Source organism: Vanellus vanellus, assembly GCF_965231255.1.
Source record: "Vanellus vanellus genome assembly, chromosome: 1".
In the NCBI taxonomy this organism is placed as follows: Eukaryota; Metazoa; Chordata; class Aves; order Charadriiformes; family Charadriidae; genus Vanellus; species Vanellus vanellus.
Genome location: NC_138905.1, coordinates 219,095,118 through 219,109,010, shown reverse-complemented (window position 1 = coordinate 219,109,010; position 13,893 = coordinate 219,095,118). Strand labels below are relative to the sequence as shown.

General features: G+C 48.1%; 1 protein-coding gene across 1 annotated transcript in view; it reads left to right on the top strand.

Annotated features, from left to right (window-relative positions):
• The window catches only part of MYO7A (myosin VIIA), a gene marked incomplete at both ends in the record, with an annotated part of 67,335 nt that overhangs the window by 1,660 nt on the left and 51,782 nt on the right, over positions 1-13,893 (top strand). Inside the window, 5 exons of the mRNA XM_082498339.1 lie at positions 6,586-6,770; positions 8,390-8,511; positions 11,047-11,189; positions 11,292-11,405; positions 13,530-13,683. Of these exons, the coding sequence (XP_082354465.1) occupies positions 6,586-6,770; positions 8,390-8,511; positions 11,047-11,189; positions 11,292-11,405; positions 13,530-13,683 (718 nt within the window). The remainder of the gene's footprint in view (positions 1-6,585; positions 6,771-8,389; positions 8,512-11,046; positions 11,190-11,291; positions 11,406-13,529; positions 13,684-13,893) is intronic.

Below are 13,893 nucleotides of genomic sequence, written 5' to 3'. Positions count from 1 at the left end.
GTGGGTGAAGACAACAATTGCCGGAGATTCAAGGGGTGGAGGAAGGATGAGGAGGTGGATGCATGAAATAACTGGGAACAATGAAGTAAGCAACTCCCAGAAAAGCTTTAAAGTACCCCCCCCCCCCCCATCTGTGTGTATGACTTAATAGCTCTGGGTTGCCTGGGATCCTGGCATCCTGATGTCTGGGGACAGCAGTGTCCTTCCTTAGGTCAGCTCAGCCATGTCATGCCCAGTGCACCCAGTGCTGCCTTGCCAACCCAACCAGACATTCAGAAATTGAGGGTTTTACAGGGAGCCAGCCCAAACTGTATCTCTTTTCTGCAATAACATCACAAAGGCCACCTCCCCAGCAGGACAAGAGTCAGCATCCAAGTCTCTGTGCTGGTTTTGTCAGTGTGCTGTATGCTGTGTAGTCTGGTGCACGTTCTTGGGGCAGAAGTGCAGAGTGTGTGTGTGTGTGTTTGCCATTAGCTAATGTACTCAAAGAGCCTTTGCAAATGTGGAAAAATTGGTATTGCTATCAAATCCTACAGTTTTCAGGAATTCACGTGAGTCTCTGCTGTGCCTTTGAAGGCTTTTTCAAAGCCACCTGGGAATCTGATTTTTAAAAGGCTCTAGAGACTACTAGGTTTTCAGGCCAGAGGGTATTACAGTACAGTCTGACTTCCCAGACGGCGTAAGCTAACAGACCATGTCCAGGATTTTATCTATCAAGTCTGCTTGTTCTGCTCGATGTCCAGTGCCTTTTGAAAGGATGGGTTTGGATTAGAGCTGGGCAACGATGGAGAACAGACCACTCTGTTACGTAGGCGGTTCATACGGTTGACAGCCTCCTGCCCCCAACTCTGGAAGATACCCATCTCTTCTTTCAGAGATGATTTTCAATCCTAGAGGAAGGGGACATGGCTGTTGGAAAGGCACCTGTAATTCCCCAAAGCTTGGAGGAGAAAAGAGACCCCCTCATTGAGGCACCTTACTTGTTGTGCATGATGCCTGGGTCCCCTGTATGGTCAGTTCAGAGAAGAAATCATGACCAGAAAATGATTCAGATGTTAGATCCTGGAGGTCTCTTTAGGGAGCCTTGGCCATTTATAATGATAAACTAGCAAAAGTTAGCAGGACCAAATTCATACTTGAGGTGGTGTCTCCACGTGCACTAAGCACCCGTGGCAGTCATCAGAGGTGTCAATAATGCCGACACAGCCAAGATTGTTTCAGCTGTGCACAAGTAGGTGCCTGTCAGGCGAAGCGATTGCTTTAGAGCTGGTTGGAGCTCGCATGTCACAGAAGAGTGTATGTCAGAAGGGGAGTTCATGTTGCAGGTCTACAGCCCTCCTGCTCAGACCATGTCCCTCTTCAAAGGCTGTACTCATGAGGATAACAAAATTCAAGCAACCTGAATGCCACCCAAGAAGTACAGATAGCTGATAATTTGTAGCTGTCCAGGTCATTCAAGGAACACTTATCCCTTCAGCACTGCCCCTTTTTCTCCTATTTATGGGCACCCCACAGTGGTACCAAGTGGATTCCTGCAGCTCTCTCTTGCTCTCTGAGAAAGCTGAGATCATGTTGGGTGTTTTTTCGGTGGTGTCCCTATGTGTCTCCCAGGATCCCTGTGTCACCAGGCAAGCGCTTGTTGCCTCACTAAGTGAGCAGAGGTCCTCAGATAGGATTTCATGTGTGCGCTATCAGATTGCCTGTGAATAAAACCAGCTCCTTCAGTGAAGCTCTGCCTCTGAGCTCCCTCACCAAGCTACTCACAGGCATCCAGGGAGATTATGAACATAAACGAGCACTGGGCAAAGAGTTGTTTGGCAGCAACATATAATAAGGGCTAACGCAAAGAGTAGCTACTAACTTGGAGGTGAGTGTGGACAGTGATTTGGGCTGAAGCAACTCAGTAACCATGTGGTTTCTCTACAAGTTCTTCGGGTCGGGGGGTGATGGTGCCATACGTCCTACAGATCTAGTGCATAAGGGATGGCCAGATCCCACAAAGGGATTTGTATCTCAGAGCTTCCAGGTTCTTATGCCTTGATTGCTCCACACCGCTAATGGCTTTGGAGTGACAGCCCATGATCCTGGGCACAACACAGCAATTAGTGCAATCTCAAAATTAAAATTACACCCTCAAAATGACATGGAGCCCATAGCTTGGTAGAGAGGCATGTAAACCACCCCTGTCTACACGTGTGTTGTCGGAGACTCAGGAACGCAATTTAGATCTCATCTTTTAAGAGCAGTGGCACTGGGAGGAGTAAATCTGTGTCAAATGTGGTAAATATTGATAGCAGTTTTGCAAAGCCAAGGTACCATATGGATGCCATGTGGCTAGGGGTTACCCAGTCTGAGGTGTTTTTTTTTCTGGGGTATAAATTACTCTGTCTTAAAGATGGTGGAGCTTTGCCTTCACTGCTTGAAAGGATTTCTGAGCCTGCTGAGTGAATGGTGACTTTTCCAATGGGACTTCAGTCCCCCTTGTTTCCTCATCTCCTTAGCTTTGTGGAGGGTGTAATTCTGCTCTCATAAAACATAATTTTCCTTTTTCTCCTGCCTCGCATTTTACTCGTAAGACAAACTGCGGCGGGAGGGTAAGTATGACTCTTGGCACTGTCATTTGCAATCGCTGTCATGCCTTCCACTGGATCACTTGTTTCCGTTCACCATTGTGGCGTTCTCATTTACTTTGCACCACCATCGCTGCTGCTTCACAAATGCGCTGAGAGCATCATCCCCTTTGCCACAGAGCTTGGCCCTCATGGTGAAGTTGTGATACCTTCCCAGAGCTGGAAAGTCCCCAACCTGTGAATGTGGTTAAAGCTGTAAGTGCTTCTCGGTAATGACCTCAACTTGAAGGAAAGAAACCTCTGCAGTAAAAGGAGAGAAACTTCAACAAGGGCTTGTTGCCCATGGTTTGGCTTGCACGCGCTAAGAGAAACTATGCTGAATAGCAAGAGCATCTGGTGGGGAGTTTGGACTCTGGAGTAAGATTAGATCTCTTTATGTGGATGGCCAGGCCCAAAGATTTGTGGTGAATGGAGTTAAATCCAGTTGGCAGCCAGTCACAAGTGGTGTTCCCCAGGGCTCAGTATTGGGGACAATTCTGTTTAATGTCTTTATCAATGATCAGGATGAGGGATTGAGCGCACCATCAGTAAGTTCACAGACGACACCAAATTGGGAGGGAGTGTCGATCTGCTTAAGGGTAGGACGGCTCTACAGAGGGATCTGGACAGGCTGGATTGATGGGCCGAGGCCAATGGTGTGAGGTTCAACAAGGCCAAGTGCCGGATCCTGCACTTGGGTCACAACAACCCCATGGATGTTACAGGGTTGGGGAAGAGTGGCTGGAAAGCTGCCCAGCAGAAAAGGACCTGGGGGTGTTGGTGGACAGCCAGCTGAATATGAGCCAGCAGTGTGCCCAGGTGGCCAAGAAGGCCAACAGCACCCTGGCCTGTATCAGGAATAGTGTGGCCAACAGAACTGGGGAAGTGATCATCCCCCTGTACTCAGCACTGGTGAGACCCCACCTCGAGTGCTGTGTTCGGTTTTGGACCCCTCACTACAGGAGGGACATTTAGGTGTTGGAACATGTCTGGAGAAGGGCAACGAAACTGGTGAGGGGTCTGGAGCACAAGTCTTCTGAGGAACAGCTGAGGGAACTGGGGGTGTTCGGCCTGGAGAAAAGTAGGCTGAGGGGAGGCCTTCTCTCTCTCTACAACTACCTGAAAGGAGGGGGTAGAGAGGTGAGGTCAGTCTCTTCTCCCAAGAAACAAGTGATAAAGCAAGAGGAAACGGCCTCAAATTACACCAGGGGAGGTTTAAATTGGATATTAGGAAAATTTTCTTCACTGAAAGGGTTATCAAGCAGCAAAACAGGCTGCTCAGGGAAGTGGTGGAGTCGCCCTGGAGGTATTTAAAAGATGTGTAGAGGCAGTGCTGATGGACACAGTTTAATAGTTGTTTTGGCAGTGTTACATTAATGGTTGGACTCAATGATCTTAAAGGTCTCTTCCAACCAAAACGATTCTATGATTCTATTCTATGATCTGGAGATGAAAGCATGGCCTGCTGCTGCTCTCTAAGGGCTGCCAAGATGCAGTAATGTTTGGTAGAGCTTTAACCCCATAAAAATCCAGATGAAGTCAGTCATGGTGTTCTGGGTAGTGAGGGAAGCAGGCTCAGAAAGGATTTGTTTGGGGCTAATTAAAATGTAGGTCATGCAGGCAGTAATGAATTTGCACTGAGATGTGGTTCCTGTGGTCAGCCATGGCAGAGCCCCTGCCTATTGGTAAAGCTTTATTTTCCCGAGAGAGGAGGGCTTTGCCTTCACCCGGCAATAGAAACCAAAGAGATAATATTTCCTTGGAGGTGCCCTTTGGCCCCTCATCAGCAAAGTGGACAAAGTTTTGCATGCTTTCAGCTGTGAGAATTGGGCAAATTGTGAGTATTTATCAACTAGGAACGACCTACAAAAACAAGCAATAGTACAAGAGTTCGTGCTGACAAAGTGCTTTGTGGATCACAAGGGAAGGGTCAGTGAGAGCATCCAGAAAGCATTCCTGCAACTAATGGTTAACTCCTTTAAAAGTCTCGCTGGTTGTATTTGGGGCAGGGAAGACCAGTGTGGCTGAAACACAGGGATTTGGGAGACCTCTGCGAAGAGTCAGTCTTTTTTGAGAAGAGGCTCAAGGAAGATTAGAAATGTTCCTGTAATTAACCTGGTAATAAATTATGAAGAGGAAAAGAGTATTTCAAACATCTCGCTCAGGACTGGAAGGAGACTTGGGGTTCCTTGGGGATTTTGGTGACATAATCCTATTCAGAAACTGAGCTCACTCCTTCTCTGAGCACTAAGCTTACCTGCTCTGTCCCCATTGAAGGCTGCTCTGGGACTTCTCTGCTCTCTTATTTCAATGCCGCCGCCTTCTGACATCCAGTCTATGTGATTTCACAGCCAATTTCTACCCTTTGGATTTGTGACAACTTTGTTCTTGAGCTTAAAGAGCTTTTTTCCTTTACTGGCACATAACCCCCTATTACAGGGAAGACTATCATATCCTGTCTCAGTTACCACTGTAAATTCAAACCTCACCTGGGACTGAACAGAAAGTTGCTCTCGGGTGTTGGCCATGAGGCTAGAAAGTGATGAGTCCCTCAAGGCTTTCAGCACCCCTACTGTAGGACACAATTGCCACCTACTGGCTGCCTTTCAGCAAGCTTGAGGTCGTGGGAAGTGTTGTGTAAATGGTGGCAAACAAATTGTCATCTCGCTCCAATCAAGCCCTTTCCATCATGATTGAGGAATACTGGGCTTGATGGGAGAAACTTGACCTGGGGCTTGTGTCTCCAAGTCTTCCTTTCCACTCCTCTCCCCAGCAGTCATAGTTATTTTGCTGCCATCAGAAATGAGGAACAGCTCAGACATTTATTATTTATCAGCCAGTTTGCAAAAAAAAAAGCCCAAAAAGAGGAGCAGCCAGCAAAGCACAGAAATTTTCTTCTTGGCTCACAATCATCCTTGCCTGTGCTGCTTTGCTGCTTTGTGCCAAAGGCTTATTGTTGGGTTTAGGCCACCCCTAAGGATTATTTTTACATTGAAATTATTTATTATTTGTTTTCCTGGAAAGAATATATGCAGCGGTGGGGGCACTTTCACAGCCAGGAAAGAAAGGTGAGATTAATCTTGTAAATTTAGTTTCCAAGAGTTAACCCAGAGAAGGCGACTTGGCCATTTTGAGGTCATGGAGTGAAAGTAGCCTTGATCTCATGCCCCTTGGTTAGACTGAGATGGAGCCCTCTTGACTCACTTGCTCTAGACACTAACTTTTAGACAGCTGAAGTACAAGACAGATCCTTATTCTCTGCCTTGAGCTTGGGATGTGGCCCACCCTCCTAACATCAGAGCTGCACCTGAACAAGATGACAAAGGTCATGAGTCCTTTTGTGAGAGGCTTGAGAGAAACAGCTCCTGGAAGGACAGAAATGAAAGAGCAAGACAGAGCAAGACACCACAAAGGAGTGCCACAGAGAGCATGGGATGGACAAAAGGCCACTTCGCCAAATTACTCAGAAATAGCTGAGAAAGGGGCATGTCAGAACTTTGTGGGCCATATCCATGTGCACAGGACAAGGTTTAAATTGCATTGGGGAGAGGTTTGGTAGAGATGGTAGAGAAGAACTTATTGCAGAGGGAGGCTTAGCAGGTCTGTTGTGGACTTTTAAAAATAGGTTAGACAGGAATGGTTTGGCTCCAGCTGGTCCTGCTTTGAGATAGGGCAATGGTCTCCAGGTCCCTTTCACCTCTAGTCTCTCACAATTTGTTCATCCAAAATATGAATTAAGGCTTGAATCCATGCTGTGCATGAGTTGGGCTGGGTATGAGCTGTTTTAGATTATTTGGAACGTTTGTTCCAATTTTGCTCCTGGCTCTACCCTGCAACCATCTTTGACTTGAACATCATCTTTCATCCAGCTTTTGAAAAGCCTTGATTTTTCTGGCCTCTGCACTCCATCCAAGCTGCCAAAGCCTCTTAGCTACATCTCACTGTCCCCATAAATCTTCATGTGCTTCTCCTCTAGACATACACTGGTTCAATACTGGTGGCAGTAAACCCCTACCAGCTCCTACCCATCTACTCACCTGAGCAGATACGCCTGTACACCAACAAAAAGATTGGTGAGATGCCACCACACATCTTCGCAATTGCTGACAACTGCTACTTCAACATGCAGCGCAACAACAAGGACCAATGTTGTATCATAAGGTGAGTCCCTGAATTTCCAAATGGGCCATATCCTGAACACAGATGCTGAGCATCTGCAACGTGATTGATAGGGAACAGCTTATCAAATAGAAGCAGAAATGTTAATGACCTATTAGATCTCCCATCCACATATTCCCAATGCAGAGGTGGTCTCTGTTTGCAGTCACTGTTCCTAGTAAAGATGCTTTATCGATCCTTTGGTGCTTACCCTACAACCCAATGGATCTCATATTCATCTTTAACCTCTCCTTTTAAATTTAAACTCAATAATTCTACAGACGTCAAAGATACAGAGATCTATACATTCTCCACGAGGAAGGGCCAGGGACAAGCTTGAGCACTGGACCTACGGTTGTTCACATTGCTGAACTGCTGTCTGTCTGCATGGCTCTGCTCTGGACAGGTTAATCTTGGGCACCAAGAAATGCCTGGTCACAGTTATGGGTATAGTTCACTCCAGTGTCTATCCCAAATGGTGGCATGAACCAGATTTCGTTCCCTCAGCCCTCCAACTCTGTCCCATCAAGTTTTGGACCCTCAGACAGTCTTTGTGCTTTCAGGTCACCACCATTCTCCAAGGCATACCTATCGTAAGTTTTGTCGCATAAAAACATTCCTCTGGAGCACTGCCTGCACAGTATTTTAGATACGTGGGACTGAAAAGGCCATGCAGTAATGATTACCTTGCAGGGCTAAAAAAGCATCATATGGGACTGAGAGGAGAGTCAAGGTCAGGCATGATGCAGTGTGCCAGTGGCCAGCCAACCCTGCGAAGTGAGGCAATTTGGCCACGGCAATTTTTTACTTAACCCCAGGAAGGTCCATTTCAATCATTTGTACTGGCTACCCCTTATATCGGACCGGCCATAGATTTACGGAAATGGATTTTCGCCCGGTCCTTCCTCTTGTACCATCAGAGGACCCGCGCTGAGTGTGGTACCCTACCACAGAACTGCCACCACCAGCGTGACAGCCTGCATTCAAACACTGCATGGCAGGGTGACACGGTCATGGCTTACATAGGGGCGTGCAAGGAAACAGGAGTCAGAGTTCAGTGTAGAGAGAGCTTTGAGGTTTTGCTTTGAACTCTTGCTTTGAACACTTGCTTCCTGCCCCGTGATCTTCTTGTCTCCTATCTGCCCTTCAGCTGGACATGTCTAGGGGACTTGATAAAGTGCCTGCCTCTAAAAGGCAGTATTTCACAGCCTGCCTTCTAGTGCATTTTGGCAGCTCAAGACTGATGATGAAGCTGCTCCACAGGACCAGCCAGCCCCTGAACCACAGGCTCGTGGTCTGGTGGTCATACCTGGAAAAGCACTGTCTGAAAGTGCTTGCTGGCCTTCTTAGTGATGATCAAATGATGGTATTTGCTGGAGAGACCGAAACCCAAGCAACAGCTTGGGCCAAATGAACAGTAAAGCATATCCGGACCTTGGATGGAAGCTGTCCAGTGCTGCGTCCTACCATTTCTCCTGCAACCAGTCCACGGGATGCTGGAAACCCATCCTTAGTGGCCTCATCCTACTTGTGCTTACAGAAGAGGCACAGAGACAGAGAGAGGGACACTGGCAGGGGTGCAGCAAGGCTTTTGCTGACCTCAATTCCTGGTGTCTTTGCAGCGGTGAATCTGGAGCAGGGAAGACAGAAAGCACAAAACTGATTCTGCAGTTCCTGGCGGCCATCAGCGGTCAGCACTCCTGGATTGAGCAGCAGGTCCTGGAGGCAAATCCCATCTTGGAAGGTGAGGCCTCAGATGAAGGAGGCATTTTTTTTGCTGCCAAAAAAAATTATCAGATTCAGAAACCACAAAACATGGCCAAACATAAGTAACTTTGTTGTATTTTGAGGTTTCAAAAAGTGACAAAATTAAAAAATATGTCAAAAGCAATGATGTAAACATTTGTTAAACAGCATATTTATTTTCTTTCCATCTGAATTTATTTTTCACAAGACAAATATTTCCTGATTTGGGCTCTCAAATTTTCTATTGTTTTTTTTTGTCAACTTGTTGAAAGTGACATGTTTTGGCTGACCTGAAATTTTTTTCAATTGTTTTATCCACTTAAAATTGAAGAATTTAAAAAATGTTGATAACCAAATACACAAAGCCCTTTCGAAAAATCTCACCACCTCTTCCAGTGCTGGAATTATAACTGTATGCAGAACACCAGTAGCCTGTAAACACTGCATTCACATAGCTAATTTATTTTGTTTTATTTCACCATAGCTGCAAAAATCCTATTCCTATTCTTTGCTAGTTCAGCAGAAGATGAGATTAATTTGACCAGAGCTTCACAGAGTAAGCACCTTGAGCTGTCAATACACGATAGCAAACCCCACCTTTTCCTTCCAAGATCAGCAAATGGCAGCAGAATGCAGAAAAAGCAATAAAGGTAGTTCAAGAAAGAACCAGATAATAAGAATCGGCTCATGGCCTTAATAGGTACATTAGCAAGCTATTACTGTGATCAGCCCCACTGTTTTAATTGGATGTCTGTAAATTAAATAGGCGATCTGACCCTCTGGCCCCATCGTGATGCCAGATGGACCATTTACACTTATGCAGAAAAATAACATTTTCCTTAAAGAATAACATTGGTTTTACCTCTGCTGCTACTCACAGAGAGCAGTGTTTTGCTTGGTAAATAGCCCCCTGGGAATCAACGGAAATGTGAATATCCCAACTGCATTCCATGCGTAATGTTAGCAGAGCAGACAAGAAACTCACTGGCTGAGCTTTCCTGCTCTGTGCTCTGTTGGTGCTCTGTTGACGCTCTGTTGACAGAGCACTGGCACAGGCTGCCCAGGGAGGTGGTGGAGTCCCTTTCTCTGGAGATTTTCAAGACCAGCCTGGATGCAGTCCTGAGTGATGTGCTCCGGGCAATCCTGCTTTAGCAGAGGAGTTGAACTAGATGATCTCTAGAGGTCCCTTCCAACTCTGAAAATTCCGTGATTCCGTGATTCCGTGATTCCTTCAGTCATGGCATGAAGACGCAATGAGGCTCTCAGGTCACCGCAGGGATGCCTGAGTGCTGGTGTTCTAAAGCATAGAATCACCACAGAATCATAGAAAGGTTTGGGTTGGGAGGGACCTCAAAGATCATCTAGATCCAACCCCCTTGCCATGGGCAGGGACACCTCCCACTAGACCAGGTTGCTCCAAGCCCCGTCCAACCTGGCCTTGAACACCTCCAGGGATGGGGCAGCCACAGCTTCTCTGGGCAACTGGGGCCAGTGCCTCACCACTCTCACAGTGAAAAATTTCTTCCTAATGCTTAATCTAAATCTCTCCTCTTCCAGTTTGAAGCCATTACCTCTCGTCCTATCACTACACGCCCTTGTAAAAAGTCCCTCCCCAGCTTTCTTGTAGGCGCCCTTCAGGTACTGGAAAGCAGCTATAAGGTATCCCCAGAGCCTTCTCTTCTCCAGGCTGAACAGCCCCAAGTCTCTCAGCCTGACCTCATAGGAGAGGTGCTGCAGCCCTCTGATCATCTTTGTGGCCCTCCTCTGGACCCACTCCAACAGGTCCATGTCCTTCTTATGTTGGGGGCTCCAGAGCTGGAGGCAGCACTCCAGGTGGGGTGTCACTACAGTGGAACACCTCGGTGCATAGCATGCACACAGAGTGTTTTTGAACATACACTTCATCACTGCTAGGACTGAGAGGAAGAGAGTATTTCAAATGCATCTCCATCACCTGCCAGCAATCCTGGAACCGGGGCATGCTTGGCCAATGCATTCATGCCAGCGGTCCACACCCATGCAAAGGATGGAAATGGGTACCTTTGCACACAGTCTGTTTGCAGGGAGAAGTCTCCCTCTGGAGGCTGGCTTAGTCCTCAGTGTTTCCCTGAAGGACAAGCTCTTTCCCTTCCCTCTCAGTCACCAAATCACTCACCAGCAGCTCTGTCATTTCCCTCGCAGCGTCACCTCGCACACTGCAGCATCTTCCTGCCAGCCTTGCTCAACCCTCTTGTATTTCATCAGCTGCTGCCAAAACCCTGCTGTCCTAGCCCTTCTTCCTGCGTAAGGTCACCCCGTTCCCATGCCTCCTTCTCTGTGCTCCTCTCTTTATTTCTGAGGACAGTCATCTGCTGTATATCCTGTTTCCCCATGCTGAGGTGAAACTGAGCCAGCTAAACTTAAGGGAAAGACTCTGGGGCTGATTTTACCCTCTCAGCCCCCCTCTTTCGATTATTTTTTTTGCCCATGAGACCAGAGCCATGATCCCCCCTGCAACAGGTCCTCTCTAACCCACTGCAATTCTTCCCCACAGCTTTCGGGAATGCAAAGACCATCCGTAATGACAACTCCAGCAGATTTGGGAAGTACATTGACATCCACTTCAACAAAAGGGGAGCCATCGAGGGGGCGAAGATTGAACAGTACCTGCTGGAGAAGTCCCGGGTCTGCAGGCAGGTAAGGTGATACATCCTCAAGGCGTGGGAGAGGGCACTCGGTCAGTCGACCATTGCAGTGCCACTTCTCATTGCAGAGCTAATGCTTGCTCTTCTACTGCAGGCTCAGGACGAGAGGAATTACCACGTGTTTTATTGCATGCTGAGAGGAATGACGATGGAGCAGAAGAAGAAGCTGGGTCTTGGGAAAGCCACGGACTACAACTACCTTGCGATGGTGAGAGCTCAGCGAAGCAGAGGTGTTGTGGGATTGATGTGGTGAGAGATTCTTAGGGAGAAGTGAGAGGTGCGTCCTCCATGGCCAAGAGCTGCTTTGTTGGTTTTGACCTTCCTGAGTCTTAGCCACAGGGTCTGAAGGACTTCTTTGTCGCACCACCTCAAGCCTCAGTCTTAGTGCAAACCCTTAACCCCTGTGTATAAGACGGGTTATTTCCAATGTCCCTGTGGAGCAGGACACAAGCTTGGATAATTTTGGTGTTTGGTGCCCAGAGAACTTGTTTGGAAATAGCAAGGGAGTTAAATATAGTTGGAAATAACAAGGCTGTTGGACTGAGAGCAGTCCTGAGGAGAAGGACTTGGGGGCGTTTGTTGATGAGAAGCTCAACAATGAGAGCCAGCAATGTGCACTGGCAGCCCAGAAAGCTAACAGCATCCTGGGCTGCATCAAAAGAAGCATGGCCAGCAGGGCAAGGGAGGGAGAAATTCTGCCCCTGTGCTCTGCTCTGGGGAGACCCCCCTGCAGTGCTGCCTCCAGCTCGGGGGCCTTAGCACAGGAGAGACATGGACCTGGTGGAGCGGGGCCAGAGGAGGCCACAAAAATTATCAGAGGGCTGAAGAACCTCTGCTGTGAGGACAGGTTGAGAGAGTTGGGGTTGTTCAGCCTGGAGAAGAGAAGACTCTGGGGAGACCTTATAGCCCCATCCAGTACCAAAAGGGGCTACAGGAAAGATGGGGACAGACTCTTTATAAGGCAGTAGAGTGATAGGACGACGGGTAATGGTTTTAAACTGAAAGAGAGAAGGTTTAGATTAGATATTAGCAAGAAATTCTTTCCTGTGAGGGAGGTGAGACACTGGAACAGGTTGCCCAGAGAAGCTGTGGCTGCCCCATCCCTGGAGGTGTTCAAAGCCAGGTTGGATGGGGCTTGGAGCAACCTGGTCTAGTGGGAGGTGTCCCTGCCCATGGCAGGGGGTTTGGAACTAGATGATCTTTAAGGTACTTTCCAACCCAAACCATTCTATGATTCTATATGACCTGATGATCTTGCAGCAGTGATGGACAGGGAGGAGTATGTGGCTGAATGGCACATTCTCAGCAGCATACGGTGCTGAACTGTCTCTGCTCCACGTGTCTGACAGACCCAGTAATTTCCAGCCCCACTCACTACATATCAGTGTTGCAATCCGGAGGATGTGGTAGAAGCAGGTGTAATTAAGACTGGCCCATCATCAGCAAGGCTGGGACCCAGCTTTCTAGCTGGATCGGTGAAAGCCTCTGGTATGTTTCCTTCTTGTTCTCTATCCCCACCTCAGGGAGCTCTTTCTCCTCTGTTGATTGCAGCCAGACACTGCGTAGCCGGGGACAGCAGGGTAAGTGCAGGTCACAAGGCTGAGCACCGAATCATAGTGTACACCAAAGGGCAGAGCCAGATCCACAGGTTCAACATCATGTTTTGCTTATTCATCCCTTTAACAAAATGGCTGCTGGTTTAGGGTGAAGCCCCGGGTAGCATAGGGTTACACCCAGATGCTCTCTGGTTTAAAAAACCACAGAACAGTCAGGGTTGGGAGGCACCTCTAGAGACCATCTAGTCCAACCCTCCTGCCAGAGCAGGGTCACCTACAGCAGGTTGCACAGGAATGCATCCAGGCGGGTTTTGAATGTTTCCAGAGAAGAAGACTCCCCCACCTCTCTGGGCAGCCTGTGCCAGTGCTCTGCCTCCCTCACAGGAAAGAAATATTTCCTCATGTTGAGATGGAATTTCCCGTGTTCCAGTTTGTGCCCATTGCCCCTTGTCCTGTTGCTGGGCACCACTGGAAAGAGTCTGGCCCCATCCTCTTGCCACCCACCCTTTAGATATCGATAAGCATTGATGAGATTCCCTCTCAGTCTTCTCTTCTCCAGGCTGAACAGCCCCAGGGCTCTCAGCCTTTCCTCATCACAGAGATTCTCCAGTCCCCTGATCATCTTCATAACCCTCCACTGGACTCTCTCCAGCAATTAGCTGTCCTTCTTGAACCAGGGAACCCAGAACTGGACACAGTACTCCAGATGTGGCCTCACCAGGGCAGAGTAGAGTATGCATTACCCCATGCACTGTGCTACCTCTTCACCTCCCCAGGGTAACTGCACAACCTGCGATGGCAGAGATGATAGCAAGGAATACGCCAACATCCGCTCTGCAATGAAGGTCCTTATGTTCACCGACACGGAGAACTGGGAGATCTCCAAGCTGCTGGCTGCCATCCTGCACATGGGCAACTTGCAATATGAAGGTAAAAGGACAAAATACAGGGATGTGGTCCAACACACTTCTACTCCTTATTCTGCATGGTGAGAGGGAGCCAAGCTTAGGGACGGAGGGCTGTATCCACACCACCTGCCATGGTGCCATGCCAGGGACTCAGGTGTTTACTGTGGCGTGTAAGGACAAGAAAGGAAGAATAAGTCCACCTGCCCACTCTGCAGGGCTCCCAGACTCCAGT